We start from the raw sequence: 12923 nt of genomic DNA on the forward strand, positions 1-12923 counted from the left end.
CTCATAAAGCTCAATGACTTAGTTGTCGAAGCTACCTGAATATTCCCCTAAGGGTCTAAGTATTTTGCAAAAAACTTTACACAAGAATAAGTGACTGTTACCTATTTTTAAATATGTTCAACTGCCTATAATAGCTACCAAAATATTGGAGAAACTCCACAACAGTTGATCTAGATTTGAAACAGGCAAAAGGCAGTGATTATAACTTGATATATAAACATAAAACTTCCAGGTGTCCGGGGTTTCAAGGAAAATTCCTATGGAGTGAGTATATGTAAGATTGGTTTGTAATTGAAACCATGGTAGCAATGCTTGCTATGAGTCATAAGACATAGGGTTTGTCAGGGAAAAAGGGCACTGGGAATATGGGGCTAGTGGATCCCCCCCCTCCAGTCCACGAAATGTCCCTTAATAATAATAACTGTCCCAATCCTCTTGAGGATGCACCCATGGCTCCCTCCTCCGTTGATACAATCAGGCAGAAAAACAATGAATACGCCAAATAAATGAATAGGAAGTACTCACTCCATTCCTGGTACACGGTGGGTCAAAGGCGGGCTCCAGCCGCATGCAGATAACAAGAAAAAGGTATAATGGGTGTGCACCGCCATTACACCTTTTTCTTGTTATCATAGCTACCACAATGTTATTTAACTGTGGTTGTTCTCCAGCTCCACAAGATATACAGTAGTTAGTGTTTCCACATTCACTGTGAGTTACTGGCCTCATTTATTTACGGATTTTTGCAAAACTAAAAAAAAAAAAAAAAAAGTTTCTCAATCTCTTATTGTCTCTAAACATGCTATATTCATCATAAACCATTGTGTATCTTCTGGACAAACACTTTTTTATGTTTTGTTTTAAGAGATATTAGAGAAAATTTGTTAAAAAATGCAGTTTTTCATTAACTTAAAATGTTAAAACTACAAGTTTTGCATTTGAACAGATAGACAGCACAGAGCAGAAATAAATATGTAGTTGGATTAGGTAATTCATATTATCTAAAAATAGTGGTAACTACTGTAGACTTTGATGCAACCTGTAATGCTGCCAGTGAACTACTGTATACTGTAGCTACATCATATCAACACTAACTTAACTTTGCTGGAAATTGGAAAATACCTACATTAAAAGCGAGGACATGTATTTGCCTACTTCTTGTATAGTGCAAAATCAGAGATCTTCTGTTGCATACGCAGCAGAAAAAAACAGAACCATTTAAAGCTGATCCCAAAAGTATGAGCATGAAATCTCCCATAGATATAGCAGAGGACTATAAAAGGAAGAAGGGTTGTACGTACACTTTGACCCCATGTGACTGAAGGGACACACTATAAACATTGCTTAGACTGTAGCTCTTTGAAGTGATGAATCCATTTACTTTTCATAAACGAATTAATATTTTAATTTATATTTCTCTGTCTCCTCTTGTACAGTACAGTATGTGATTCCTGTACGCTCTACATACCTAGTTGGCATTTGATAAATAAAAATATGTATATACAGTACTGTACTCCCATTATTCTCTTCCATACACATTACATATTGTTTGGATATTTTTTTACTTTAGGTCTATTCATTTACATAGCTAACTTTATAGTTTCTTAGCCTATGGGAAGACATTCCAGACATAGAAACAGCATTGGTCGAGGTTTGATGAAGTTTCCATTGCCACATCTCTCTCAACAATCCTATGCACAATGATAACATCTTCTCGGATGAAAACGTTATCACTGGATATGTGACGATTAATAAAGTTGATAAAAATCTGTTAATTTATTATTCCTTTTTAGGTGGAGACTAAATAATTGGGACATTGATCTTACAAAGGAACATTATAGTATGGTGGGAGGTAACCTTGTTATAAACAACCCAGACAAAGCCAAGGATTCTGGAAAATACATTTGCATAGTGTCAAACATCTATGGGATCATCAGGAGCAGTGAAGCCACTCTAAACTTTGGATGTAAGCATTACAATACTTTTAAATCCCATATGACTGTATTTGTTGTGGGGGAGAGGGGGAATGGTGTTAAATGTTGTAGCAAACTGGTAAAATGTTGCATACAGTACATCTTTGGCACTAATATGTCATGCTGTGCAGTAGAAAAAAAAGAGTAAATTCTGATTAGCGAATTCGTTTTGTATTGATGTTTTTTGTGCTTCTTGTTTCTGTGTGTTAAAACAGACCTCTCTCTGGTAAAAATAAGCATATGTGGGAAATCTCAATAGTAATAATATTCTCTGTATTGTCCTGTCATACAGTGTACCACTACAGAGCAGAACATTGACTAGCCAAAGTACAGTGTAAAAGTTCAGTGTTTGTATTTATTTTGTTTATTTAACATGCTGGAACAAAGGGATAGCATTTCAATTAATTCAGATACATGTAAGGAAAAAACTAAAAAGATGCATAACCAGGTAATATCATCTACTTTAATCCTTTGAGTGCTGAAGGTGTTTATACCACTACTTAAGATATTTTGGAGGTTTTGGTACTAGCAATCGTCAAGACACAATAACCATAATATACTTAATATAAATCTATTACAGACATTTCAGTCCAAATGTGTTATATAGTTACATAGTTGCATAGTAAATGAGGTTGACAAAAGACATGCCAGTACTTGTATGTCCATCAAGTTCAACCTATTCTAAATGTAGACATCAGTTACTTGTCCAATATTTGTATAACAGTATTTTGGTCCAGAAGAAAAATGAAAAAAGCCCCAGTGAAATATTATCCAATTATATCTCATAAGTGGAACATGTAATTCCTTCCTGTCCCAAATAATGGCAATCACATTTCTCCCTGGATCAACATGTTTCCCGTGTTTAATTATTTGGTATATCCTTGTATTTCTTTCCTTTCTAAAAAGATGCCATTGTATCTGCTGTCACAGTCTCCATGGGTACCCTATTTCCTCGATTCTAAGACGCCATCGATTCTAAGACGCACCCTTGATTTAATTAAAAAAAATTGTGGAAAAAAACCCCCACTATATTAAATGTGCAGAATTTTTTTCAGAGGGGGGAGAGAGAGAGGGGGGGGGGAGAGAGGGGGGGAAGAGAGAGAGAGGGGAGAAAGAGATAAAGGGGGGAAGAGAGAGAAAGAGGGGGGAAGAGAGAGAGAGGGGAGAAAGAGATAAAGGGGGGAAGAGAGAGAGAGGGGGGGGGGAGAGAGAGGGGGGGAAGAGAGAGAGAGGGGGGGAAGAGAGAGGGGAGTGAGAGAGAAAGGGGGGAAGAGAGAGAGCGGAGGGGGGAAGAGAGGGAGGGGAGAAAGAGATAAAGTGGGGAAGAGAGAGAGAGGGGGGAAGAGAGAGAGAGGGGGGGGAAGAGAGAGAGAGGGGGGAAGAGAGAGGGGAGTGAGAGAGAAAGGGGGGAAGAGAGAGAGAGGAGGGGGGAAGAGAGAGAGAGAGAGGGGGGAAGAGAGAGAGAGAGAGGGGGGAATAGAGAGAGAGGGGGGGAAGAGAGAGAGGGGGGAAGAGAGAGAGAGAGGGGGGGAAGAGAGAGAGAGGGGGGGAAGAGAGAGCGAGGGGAGAGAGAGAGAAAGGGGGGAAGAGAGAGAGAGGGGGGAAGAGAGAGAGGGGAAGAGAGAGAGAGGGGGGGAAGAGAGAGAGAGAGAGGGGGGGAAGAGAGAGGGGGGAAGAGAGAGAGAGGGAGAGTTGGGGGGAAGAGAGAGAGGGAAGAGAGAGGGAAGAGAGAGGGATGGTGGAAGAGAGAGAGAGGGAGGGGGGAAGAGAGAGAGAGGGGGGAAGATAGAGAGGGGGAAGAGAGAGAGGAGGGAAGAGAGAGAGGGGGAGAGAGTAGAGAGGGGGAGAGGAGAGAGAGGGGGGAGAGGAGAGAAAGGGGGGAGAGAGAGGGGGAGAGAGGAGAGAGAGGGGTGAGAGAGGGGGAAGTGGGGGAGAGAGGGGGAAAGGGGGGAGAGGGAGAGATGGGGAAAGTGGGGAGAGGGAGAGAGGGGGGGGAGAGAGGGGAATGGGGAAGAGAAGGGGGAGGGGAGAGAATGGAGAAAGGAGAGAAGGGGGAGAGAGATTGGAGGGAAGGGGTGAGAATGAAAGGTCACACACACACACATACACACAGAGAGAGACACATACACACACAGAGCGACACACACATACTGTACACAGAGAGAGAAAAACACACAGAGACAGAGACAGACACGGGGAGGGGGGGCTTGTGGTACCGGCAGCACAGCTGTGAATAGCGGAGGCAGACGGAGGGCTTGTGGGGCATGCAGCAGCCACACACTGCTGAATCAATCTCTCCTGTGTGGGACCGCACTTCCAACAAGCAGAGCGGGGGAGGAGGGTGGGCTTGTGGTGCATGCAGCCAAACATACACTGCTCCTTTGGGGACCAGCACTTGGAGCAAGGGGGAGGGGTGGCTTGTGGTGCCGGCAGCACAGCTGTGAGCAGCAGAGGCAGACAGAGGGCTTTTGGGGCATGCAGCCACACACTGCTGAATCAATCTCTCCTGTGTGGGGGCGGTAATTCCAGCAAGCGGGGGGGGGGGGGGGGAAGCATGGGGTATGCAGCCGAACATACACTGCTCCTTTGGGGACCGGCACTTGGAGCAAGCTAGGGGGAAGCGCGGGGCATGCAGCCGATCATACACTGCTCCTTTGGGGACCGGCACTTGGAGGGAGGGGGGGGGGGTTGGTGGCAGAGTCGCGGGGCATGCAGCAGGACACACTGCTCCTCTGTGTGGGGGGGGCGGGGGTGGCAGAAACGCAGGGCAAACGCTGAAAGCTGCTGTGGCTTCTTCTGCAGCACCCCCTGGCTGTTTTTATTGTGTGTTTTTTTCAGTACATCGATTCTAGGACGCAGTCCCTATTTCAGCCATGTGAAAAAGGAAAAAAAAGTGCGTCTTAGAATCGAGGAAATACGGTAATTAATTCCACATTTTAACTGCCCTTACTGTAAAGAGCCCTTTCCTTTTGTTGCTGGTCAAATCTCCTTTTCTCCAATATAGTTTTTTAAAACAATTTAGTAAAGTTAAGTGAGTATAAACTTACATACAGTATATCCTTAACCCCTTCCCTACAAAGGCCGCTAATCCATGTGTGGCCACTGACATTTTATGATTTTTACACTTACATTTTTTAACAAGGATTTGTGTGTCAGTTTCATGGTAAATCCTAGTAAACCATACATTGTTTTGTTTTGTTTTTTCAAAACAAGAAACACTTTAATTAGATGTTTTGTCTGAATGAACCACCATATAACCTATAGTTCCAAAGTGCAGGGAAATAGTTTCAGGCGAGGAGAATCCTGCTTGTGCAGCCAACAGAGGTACAAAGTACATCTCTACTCACCAGTTCATAATGCAATTCTTCATTTATTGTGACAGCCAAGAACAGAGGAGGAACAATATTTCAGGCCCCATATGGAACCTTCATCATGTATGACTTTAATGTTGTCCACTATGTTGTATCCACTGCAAAATCCCGCTTGTTCCCTAGGCTAGGCAAAGTCTAGAGTCTTTTGCAGCCGATTAGTGAGTAGCTTTGTTAAAATCTTGTACAGGATTGGAAGTACTGTAGACTGATTGGTCTGTGGTTCTTGAGATCTTATTTTGTCTCCTTTCTTAGCTTTCTGTTCTTCAAGCAGCATGTGAAAAGTTTTCCAATGATTTTCTCTACTTATTCTCATCCTTCTTTCAAGATGTCAGCTGGAATTCCATCAACCTTCCCATTCTTTATGGATATTTTTTTTAACTCAAGTTCTATTGAATTTATCAAGGGAAGAGGATAAATTAAGACTGGGAAGGGTACAAAAAAGAAAACAGGGAAAAGGAAGGGGAAAGGGTACAGTCCAATACAAAAATACCATAGTACAATAACATCAACATGTGTATAATATTGGTAATAAAGCAGTACAATGTACAGACAATTCGTAATACTTAATCCTATCTGACACACTCCCCAGATCCCTGATCCGGGATCTATGGGCCGCCGCATGCATGCTGTACACTACGCGTGCGCAACCCTGTCATGGCTGCCGCTACTCTCCTGACCATTCAAGGTATACCACCGCAACTCTGCATGCGCGAACATACTGCGCTGCATGCACACCTAGAGATGTCGGCGCCCTTGAGAGGGACCCACCGGGGCCCCCGGCGATCCTGTCGCCAGCCTCATTCTTCCGCAACCTCCTGTGAGTCAACGGAGGTAAGGGAAGTACAACACCAAAACCTGGGAGCCGGAGGGGACCTGGCTACATAAGTGATTGAAGTGCTGTAATCTCATTTGTAATGTTTGAAAAAGATATAGTAAACGTGGAAGAAAGTTAATTTTTATACAATTAATTCTTCCAATCCATGAAATATTGTAGTCGGACCATGCCACAATATCATCCCGAAGGGACCTCCACACCCTAGGATAATTTTCTCTGTAGAGACAGTTGAAATCTTTAGTAATATAAACTCCTCTTTATGGATTTTATTGCTTTTTGCCACTTCTTCTGGATGGACTAATGCTACATTATTGGTGGTTTCTTCTAACTCTTTTAATGCCGGATTATGCCCTGTGTTTTCTGTTTTCTTGTACAATTTCATGTATAACTACCCAGCTCTCTTAATAATAAGTGCACCGTATTTTATTGTTGATCCAACATCTTGCTTAAGTGCAGGGATTTGCTTCTTCCCAACCATAAGTCGCTTCTTCTTCTTTAAGCCTTTGTTATTTTTGATAATCTTCTTCACCATATCACCTTTATATTTTCTTACATCTTCAGTTACTGTATACAGATGTAGCAAAACGTACTGTTTTCTGTGCCGCAATCACGCGCGGCATCAGTGCGGTCTGGCGGGCGCACCATTTATTTAATTTATTTCAAACCAGTTAAGGACTGTGCAGTTTTCAATCGTGTGTTTCTTGTTAGCTAGAATATAGTCAATTTCAGTCTTGATTCCATTGGGTCCATTCCATTTCCCTTTTCTATGTAGATTATTCTTGAAGAATTAATTCAAGATGAAGAAGTTTCATATTCTGCACATTTTACCAATCTGTCTCCTTGTTCATTATTTTTTCCCATAACCATGCTTTCTGTCAGGGTTTCAAGGGTAAATCCACGGGGAGAGTCTGTAGTGCAGATTCACCTGGGGTTATTGCAGATAGCTGGAACCAGGGTGCGCAGTGCGATGGTCAGTGGAGAGTTCAGGTAGGATAAGGCAGAAGGGGTAGACAGGCGATCCTAGGTCATTGCGGGTGTCAGGCAGGAGAGTAGTCGGGCGGACCAGGGTCAAGGCAGGCAGCAGGCAGAGAGTAGTCAAGAGCAAGACAAAGTCAGGAACCAGAATTTACAAGGAGCACCCAGCTGAGAAACAAATGCATCTATTGAGTCTCAGACACTTCCTGCTGCATGAGAAATGGGGTAGCAGAATGGGGTTTATAAACATTCTAAGGGACATACACTTGCAATCATTGAAATGTTTATAATTCCATAAGAACAGCGAAGGGATTCATTTGATGTCACAGTTAGACAATCCATATACAGTAAGTCCTCGTTTAACGACGCTTCGTTTTACGACGAATGGCTTATCCGACGCTGTCCAGTGCATCCCTATGGGCGGTTTCACGATGCCAAAATGGCTTATCCGATGCTCTTACGACGCTTTGCAAGGTTGCAACATTATGTCAATCAGAAGGCTGCAGTCAGGGAAATTATCCAGATCAGTCTGTGTGAAGGTTTAGTTGTGTATTTAGGCCCTTAAACATGTCTAACAGTTTTATTATACAGTTCTGGATTCAATAAATAGAATCTTTACATCATAATTTATGTGTGTGCAGCATAATCTTATTGCCTGCGTAAAATGTTTGGTGTATTTTAGTGTTAAAAATGCCTTCAGGAACAGAACCTTTAATTTAAACAGTGTTCCTAAGGGAAAATGTGATTCGCTTTACGACGCTTCACTATCCAACGCCATTTTGAGTCGCGCATTGTGTGGGATAACCGAGGACTGCCTGTATATCATTATGCTCACAACCCTTAAAGCTACCAGAACATATAAGCACATCATTTGTAAAGAAGTGTAAGGAAATGCTTTGTTTTTCAAAGTTTGATTGGACAGACCCTTTCGATTGATCTGTTGGCCCAATCAAAAGAGAAGTGGAGTCCCATTTACTTCGATTAGCTGGGGGGAGATGGTCATCATGTGATCTCTGCTGAAGCAATCACATGACTACAAATTGCAGAGGTTAGGTGGTACTCTGATGCTGTCAAACCTTGGCACTGAAAAGGTTAATGCATATATTTAGTAAACACCGGGTAGCAACACCAGACGGGCAGCCTCCGCACTCCCCCCGGTAATATGGTCGTCAGCCCGGCTTAGCGATTGTATAGGTCCCCATGTCGCTCCAAGGCATAGATCCGTTGGCACTCGTCTCGTAGAACTGGGTCTAGAAGAGCGGTGGCTAAGGGTAACTCATTAGTCTCTTTTAGGTACTGCCGGAACACTTCTTGTACTATATCCGCGTTAGTGCCTAGAATGATCGGGTACTTGTATTGACCTTGGGGTTCTGGGCATACCAAGGCCGCTAACTGCATGGGATGTCGTTTCCCGGTGTTCAGCTGGAGTATTTCCATCTGCACCTGTACAATTCCAGTGATAGGGTAGTCTTCATTGCTTAGCCCTCGTACGGTCACGTGTTCAGCCGGACGCAGGGTACAGTGCCGGAGGTGCTGGGCGTAGAATGGATGATTTATGATGGTCACTTGCGACCCTGTATCCAGTAGGGCCGAGGCGTAGATCCCTTCTACTAAGACGGGTACAATGGCTGCAGGGCCTATTTGGCTGTACGGCCCTCGGTTGGAGGGGTCCGTCTGGGCTTTGGTATCGGCCGGGGCTGAGGGGTTCCCTTGAGGGGTTTCCCCGTCCGGTTCGACGGCTTGCGCTTGGCATACCATCGTCCGAGCGGGGTTTGGTCGAGTGAAAGTTTTGTCTTCGGGGAGCTCCTCCCGTTCTGGGCAGGCCCGAGTGAGATAGCCCTTCTTACCGCAGGTGTAGCAAAGGCGGTCCCTTGATTCCGGATGGCCACGGTATGGGGGTGGGGAATTTCGACTCGGCCTAGCTTTGGGGACCGCACCCTTAGGGGCGACTTCCTCTTCTGGAGTCGCGGGATTCTTGGCTTTAGCCCCAGTGGCTTTAGGCGGGTCACTGGGGGTGGACTCCTTACTCTTGGCGGGAGGATGCAACCGGCCATATGCCTCATGCTTGTTGATCTCACCTACTAGAGTTTCCCAGCTAGGGGGTTCGTTCCGCATCAGGGAGCATCTGACCAGGAGGGCGATGGGGTTGTCGGGCAAGGCTCCTTTCTGGAATTGATTCCAACAATACTCGTCCACCTGAGTGGACGTGATCTGGTCTCGTTTCCGCATATCCCATAGAACTAGCCTAATTCGGTGAAGATAGACAGACAGCTCCTCCCCCGGCTTCTGGTGAAGATTGAGGTACCTCAGCATCAGTTGGCCTTCATCCTCGGTCCGCCCGTAGGCGCGCTCAAGGGTCTCCAACATTTGCTGAGCCGTGATGTCGGCATGTTGATCTTTAGCCAGCCGTATAGTGATGGAAGCGGGGGTCCGTAGACACTCCATTATGCGTTGGCATTTGACTAGCTCAGGACATGTCCATTCCTCCACCACCTGCGAGGTATATTCTATCCAGGCGTCGAATGCCTCTTCGCCCGTGGGAGTTGGTTTAGTGCCTGAAAAGGTCTTCAATTTACGATATTGAAGTTGCATTGATGCGTCAGCCCTGGCTCCTCCCAACTTGGCAAGACTTTGAGCTAACATTTGAATCTCACTTCTTCCGCTAGTCGGGACCGGGGCAATACTGAGCGGTGGGCTGTGGTCGGCAACTGTGCCTACTATGGACTCGCAATAACTCTCAGGGGTAGAAGACGAGGCGCACATATCCGCCTCCTCTAAGTTCGTGTGAGAGCTGTCAAGTTCTGACTTGATAGCCCGCGCGGGGTATACTATCGCACAGCTCGACTCGGCCGGATTGTCAAACCATACACTAGATGGTCCTTGTTCTTCATTTACATCTTGTCCAAGGTCCACTAGCACTGAATAGTGCCCTTTGGTCTTTGTGCATTGATCCACCAAAGCTAGGGCGTTTTTACCCCGGAGATGAGAATGTTGGCGCAGAGCCACTCGGATGGCCATAGATGGGATGTCTATAGGGACGCCGCACACCGCCAGAGTGTGTGCGGGGGGCACTTCCAGCCTCGTAGCCCACTCATATACTTCTGAGCGCGACAGGCACGGGAATACGGTAGACATTCTAGAACATTTGTGGAATAGGGCACCCCAGGTCTAAGTCTCTCAGCAGAGCCTCCAAATGTAACGGGGTTTCCCCCCCCAATCGCAGATTTATACTGTGTGGGTGCAGGAACATGTAATGTTACACAGTGTGGTGCATAACCTGTTGGCTCACAGGAGGGCTGAGCTCCCGCCACGGGGAGCCTGGGGCAATTATACTATGGACAGCTTACTTATAACGATGCAGCGCCTCCACCTGCAATGGCTCCCACCAGAGGGGGAGTGGTTCCTCGCAGGACAATCAATAACCACATACAATAACATATGAGAACGAATACTTCTTTACTGATCACTAGGCATAGAAGTAGAACAAGTAATAACAGGGGTTCCTCTCTAAGGTAACCCAACTTAGCGTTTCCTCCAAAGGTTAGCTATAACGGACACCACGGCGGGTGTCCACACTTTAGGCGTCTCGGCGGACGCTACCGTCTCAACACAACAATCCCACCCTCAAGTCCAATGAGTCCCACCCAACGTCTTACGCTCCCAATACGTAGACCAGCGTATGTGTATTTGTGTGTGACTGCGCAGCCACTATGTCAATGGTAGGCCTGGTTGGTGCACGTGTGCTGTGGTGTTACCTGCCCGGGATCCAGCCGCGGGTGCTGCTATACCGCAAAGGAATCGCTGGATGTCCTCCAATGGTGAGGTGAATTCCAGCGTGGATAATATCACCGCTTCTTCTGTCGTCTGTACTTATTGGCAACCCGGTTGATGTCCACCGGCTGTAGTCACTCCGCACGGAGCCTCCGCACGTATAGTCTATAGGTCCTGTTAGGACCCAACATAGGCCCAAACCTCTCGGTGGAAACCGCAGCGTCCGCTGCGTTCCTTACTAGCTTATAGCTAAGGGGCAGGTCCCTAACTTCGGGCCGGTCCCTATCACACTCCGCTAGCGTGGCTCAGGGCTGTCTGGGGCCTAGGGGAGTACTGGCCTAGTGCTCGGAGTCACGGACTCCAGCACCCTACCTCTTACCCCTTGCCGCTCCAGTCCCCAACTAACTACGTAGTTCCTGCGCGCGGAATATATCTGCGGATGCCAACAGAGATCCTCCTTCCCTATTGGCTAGTCCTTCGCGGGCTTTCTGGACATTAACTGCGCAGACGCGAGCTCCCTGTAGTCCTGGAGTGCTCCTGCTTCTCGCGCATGCGCAACGCCCCTAACAATGGCGGCGCCCTGCTCCGCGAACCGGCGGAACCATTACAACGCGATACCGGCCGCAACCCTTAGTGCTACTCGCTCGCATATACAGGAGAAAAGGTAATACCGCAGGGGACCTGGCTACATCAGTAACTGTTACAGCACGGGGCACTCAAGGGGTTAAAAACAATTTGACTATTACTACTTATTCAGAACATCACACATACAGTATATTTGCATAAAAAAGTATGTATGTATACATTAGAAAAAAAAAAATATATATATATATATATGATACCCATCTGGACTATTTTCTGGTGGCCCCTGACTTTGTACAGTATGAGGATACTTTTTTCCTATGTGGATTACATAGTCCTATGAGGAGTTTGCAATATCAATTTTTCCTGTAAACTTGGACTTCTTTATATTCCTAATACTATAGTATGTTCCTGACATTTTGAAGCTCCCTGCTATCTCCTTGAGCGCAGTATTTTTTTTTTACATTTATAATAAAAAATGGCAAAAACGTATCATCAATTTGTTCAGGTTGTAACCCGTTGTATGTGTCAGAATTGTTTCTTTTTTTTGTCTATTTTCTTGTAGATATATTCTTTTTATGTAGGGCATAGTTCCCTTTGAAAATAGTTGTTTTTAGTTATTGGCTTTGTTTTAATGCCTTTCCGTTCTTATCTGTTGTAGTCAATATCACAATTACACTGACAAAGAAACCAAATTAATAATATGGTTTTGGATTATTTGGTGCTTAAAAGTTCCTAAATCAGATTGAATAGTAATAAACATTTACACTATCTCATTTCACACTGAATATGTAAAAAATGTTATTTCAAATATTACCAATAATCAGCTACCTTGTGGCATAGATTTAAATATATAAACAATTTAGATGCATGCATTCTCAGTAAATAGGAAAAATAAATATTATGGTACTGAAACTAAAACTCCTGCAGAATGTTTAGTTGTGAACAATTCATTGTTGTTTTATTCATTACCCATGGAGATTGTGATGGCAGATACAATAGATATCTTCAAAAAAAAGGTAATCTTCAACATCTTTTAAGAAAGGAAGGTATACAGGTATATACCAAATAAGTAAACATGGGAAGAATGTTGATCTAGGGAGTAATCTGATTGCCAATTCTTGGAGTCAGGGAGGAGTTTTTCACTGGGGTTTTTTGTTTGCCTCCCTCTGGATCAATATACTGTGAGTACGGATATAGGATAAAGTATCCGTCGTCTAAATTTAGCATAGGTTGAACTTGATGGACGTATGTTTACCTTACATTTATCTGTATTAAACCTCATCTGCCATTTACCTGCCCACATTTCCAGTTTCTCCAAGTCCTTATGGAGAGAAATTACATCCTGCTCTGATTCTACTACCTTACACAATTTTGTATCATCAGCAAAGATGCCAACCCCAAGGTCATTAATAA

The 12923-nt window shown here is 44.8% G+C and overlaps 1 protein-coding gene across 2 annotated transcripts in view; it reads left to right on the forward strand.

The window, feature by feature from the left end:
* CNTN1 (contactin 1) overlaps nucleotides 1–12923 on the forward strand; it is a 296276-nt gene that overhangs the window by 153161 nt on the left and 130192 nt on the right. For both annotated transcript variants that reach the window (XM_075600076.1, XM_075600077.1), the window contains one exon: nucleotides 1794–1966. In XM_075600076.1, the coding sequence (XP_075456191.1) occupies nucleotides 1794–1966 (173 nt within the window). The remainder of the gene's footprint in view (nucleotides 1–1793; nucleotides 1967–12923) is intronic.

This window comes from Ascaphus truei, chromosome 5 (genome assembly GCF_040206685.1).
Source record: "Ascaphus truei isolate aAscTru1 chromosome 5, aAscTru1.hap1, whole genome shotgun sequence".
Lineage (NCBI taxonomy): Eukaryota > Metazoa > Chordata > Amphibia > Anura > Ascaphidae > Ascaphus > Ascaphus truei.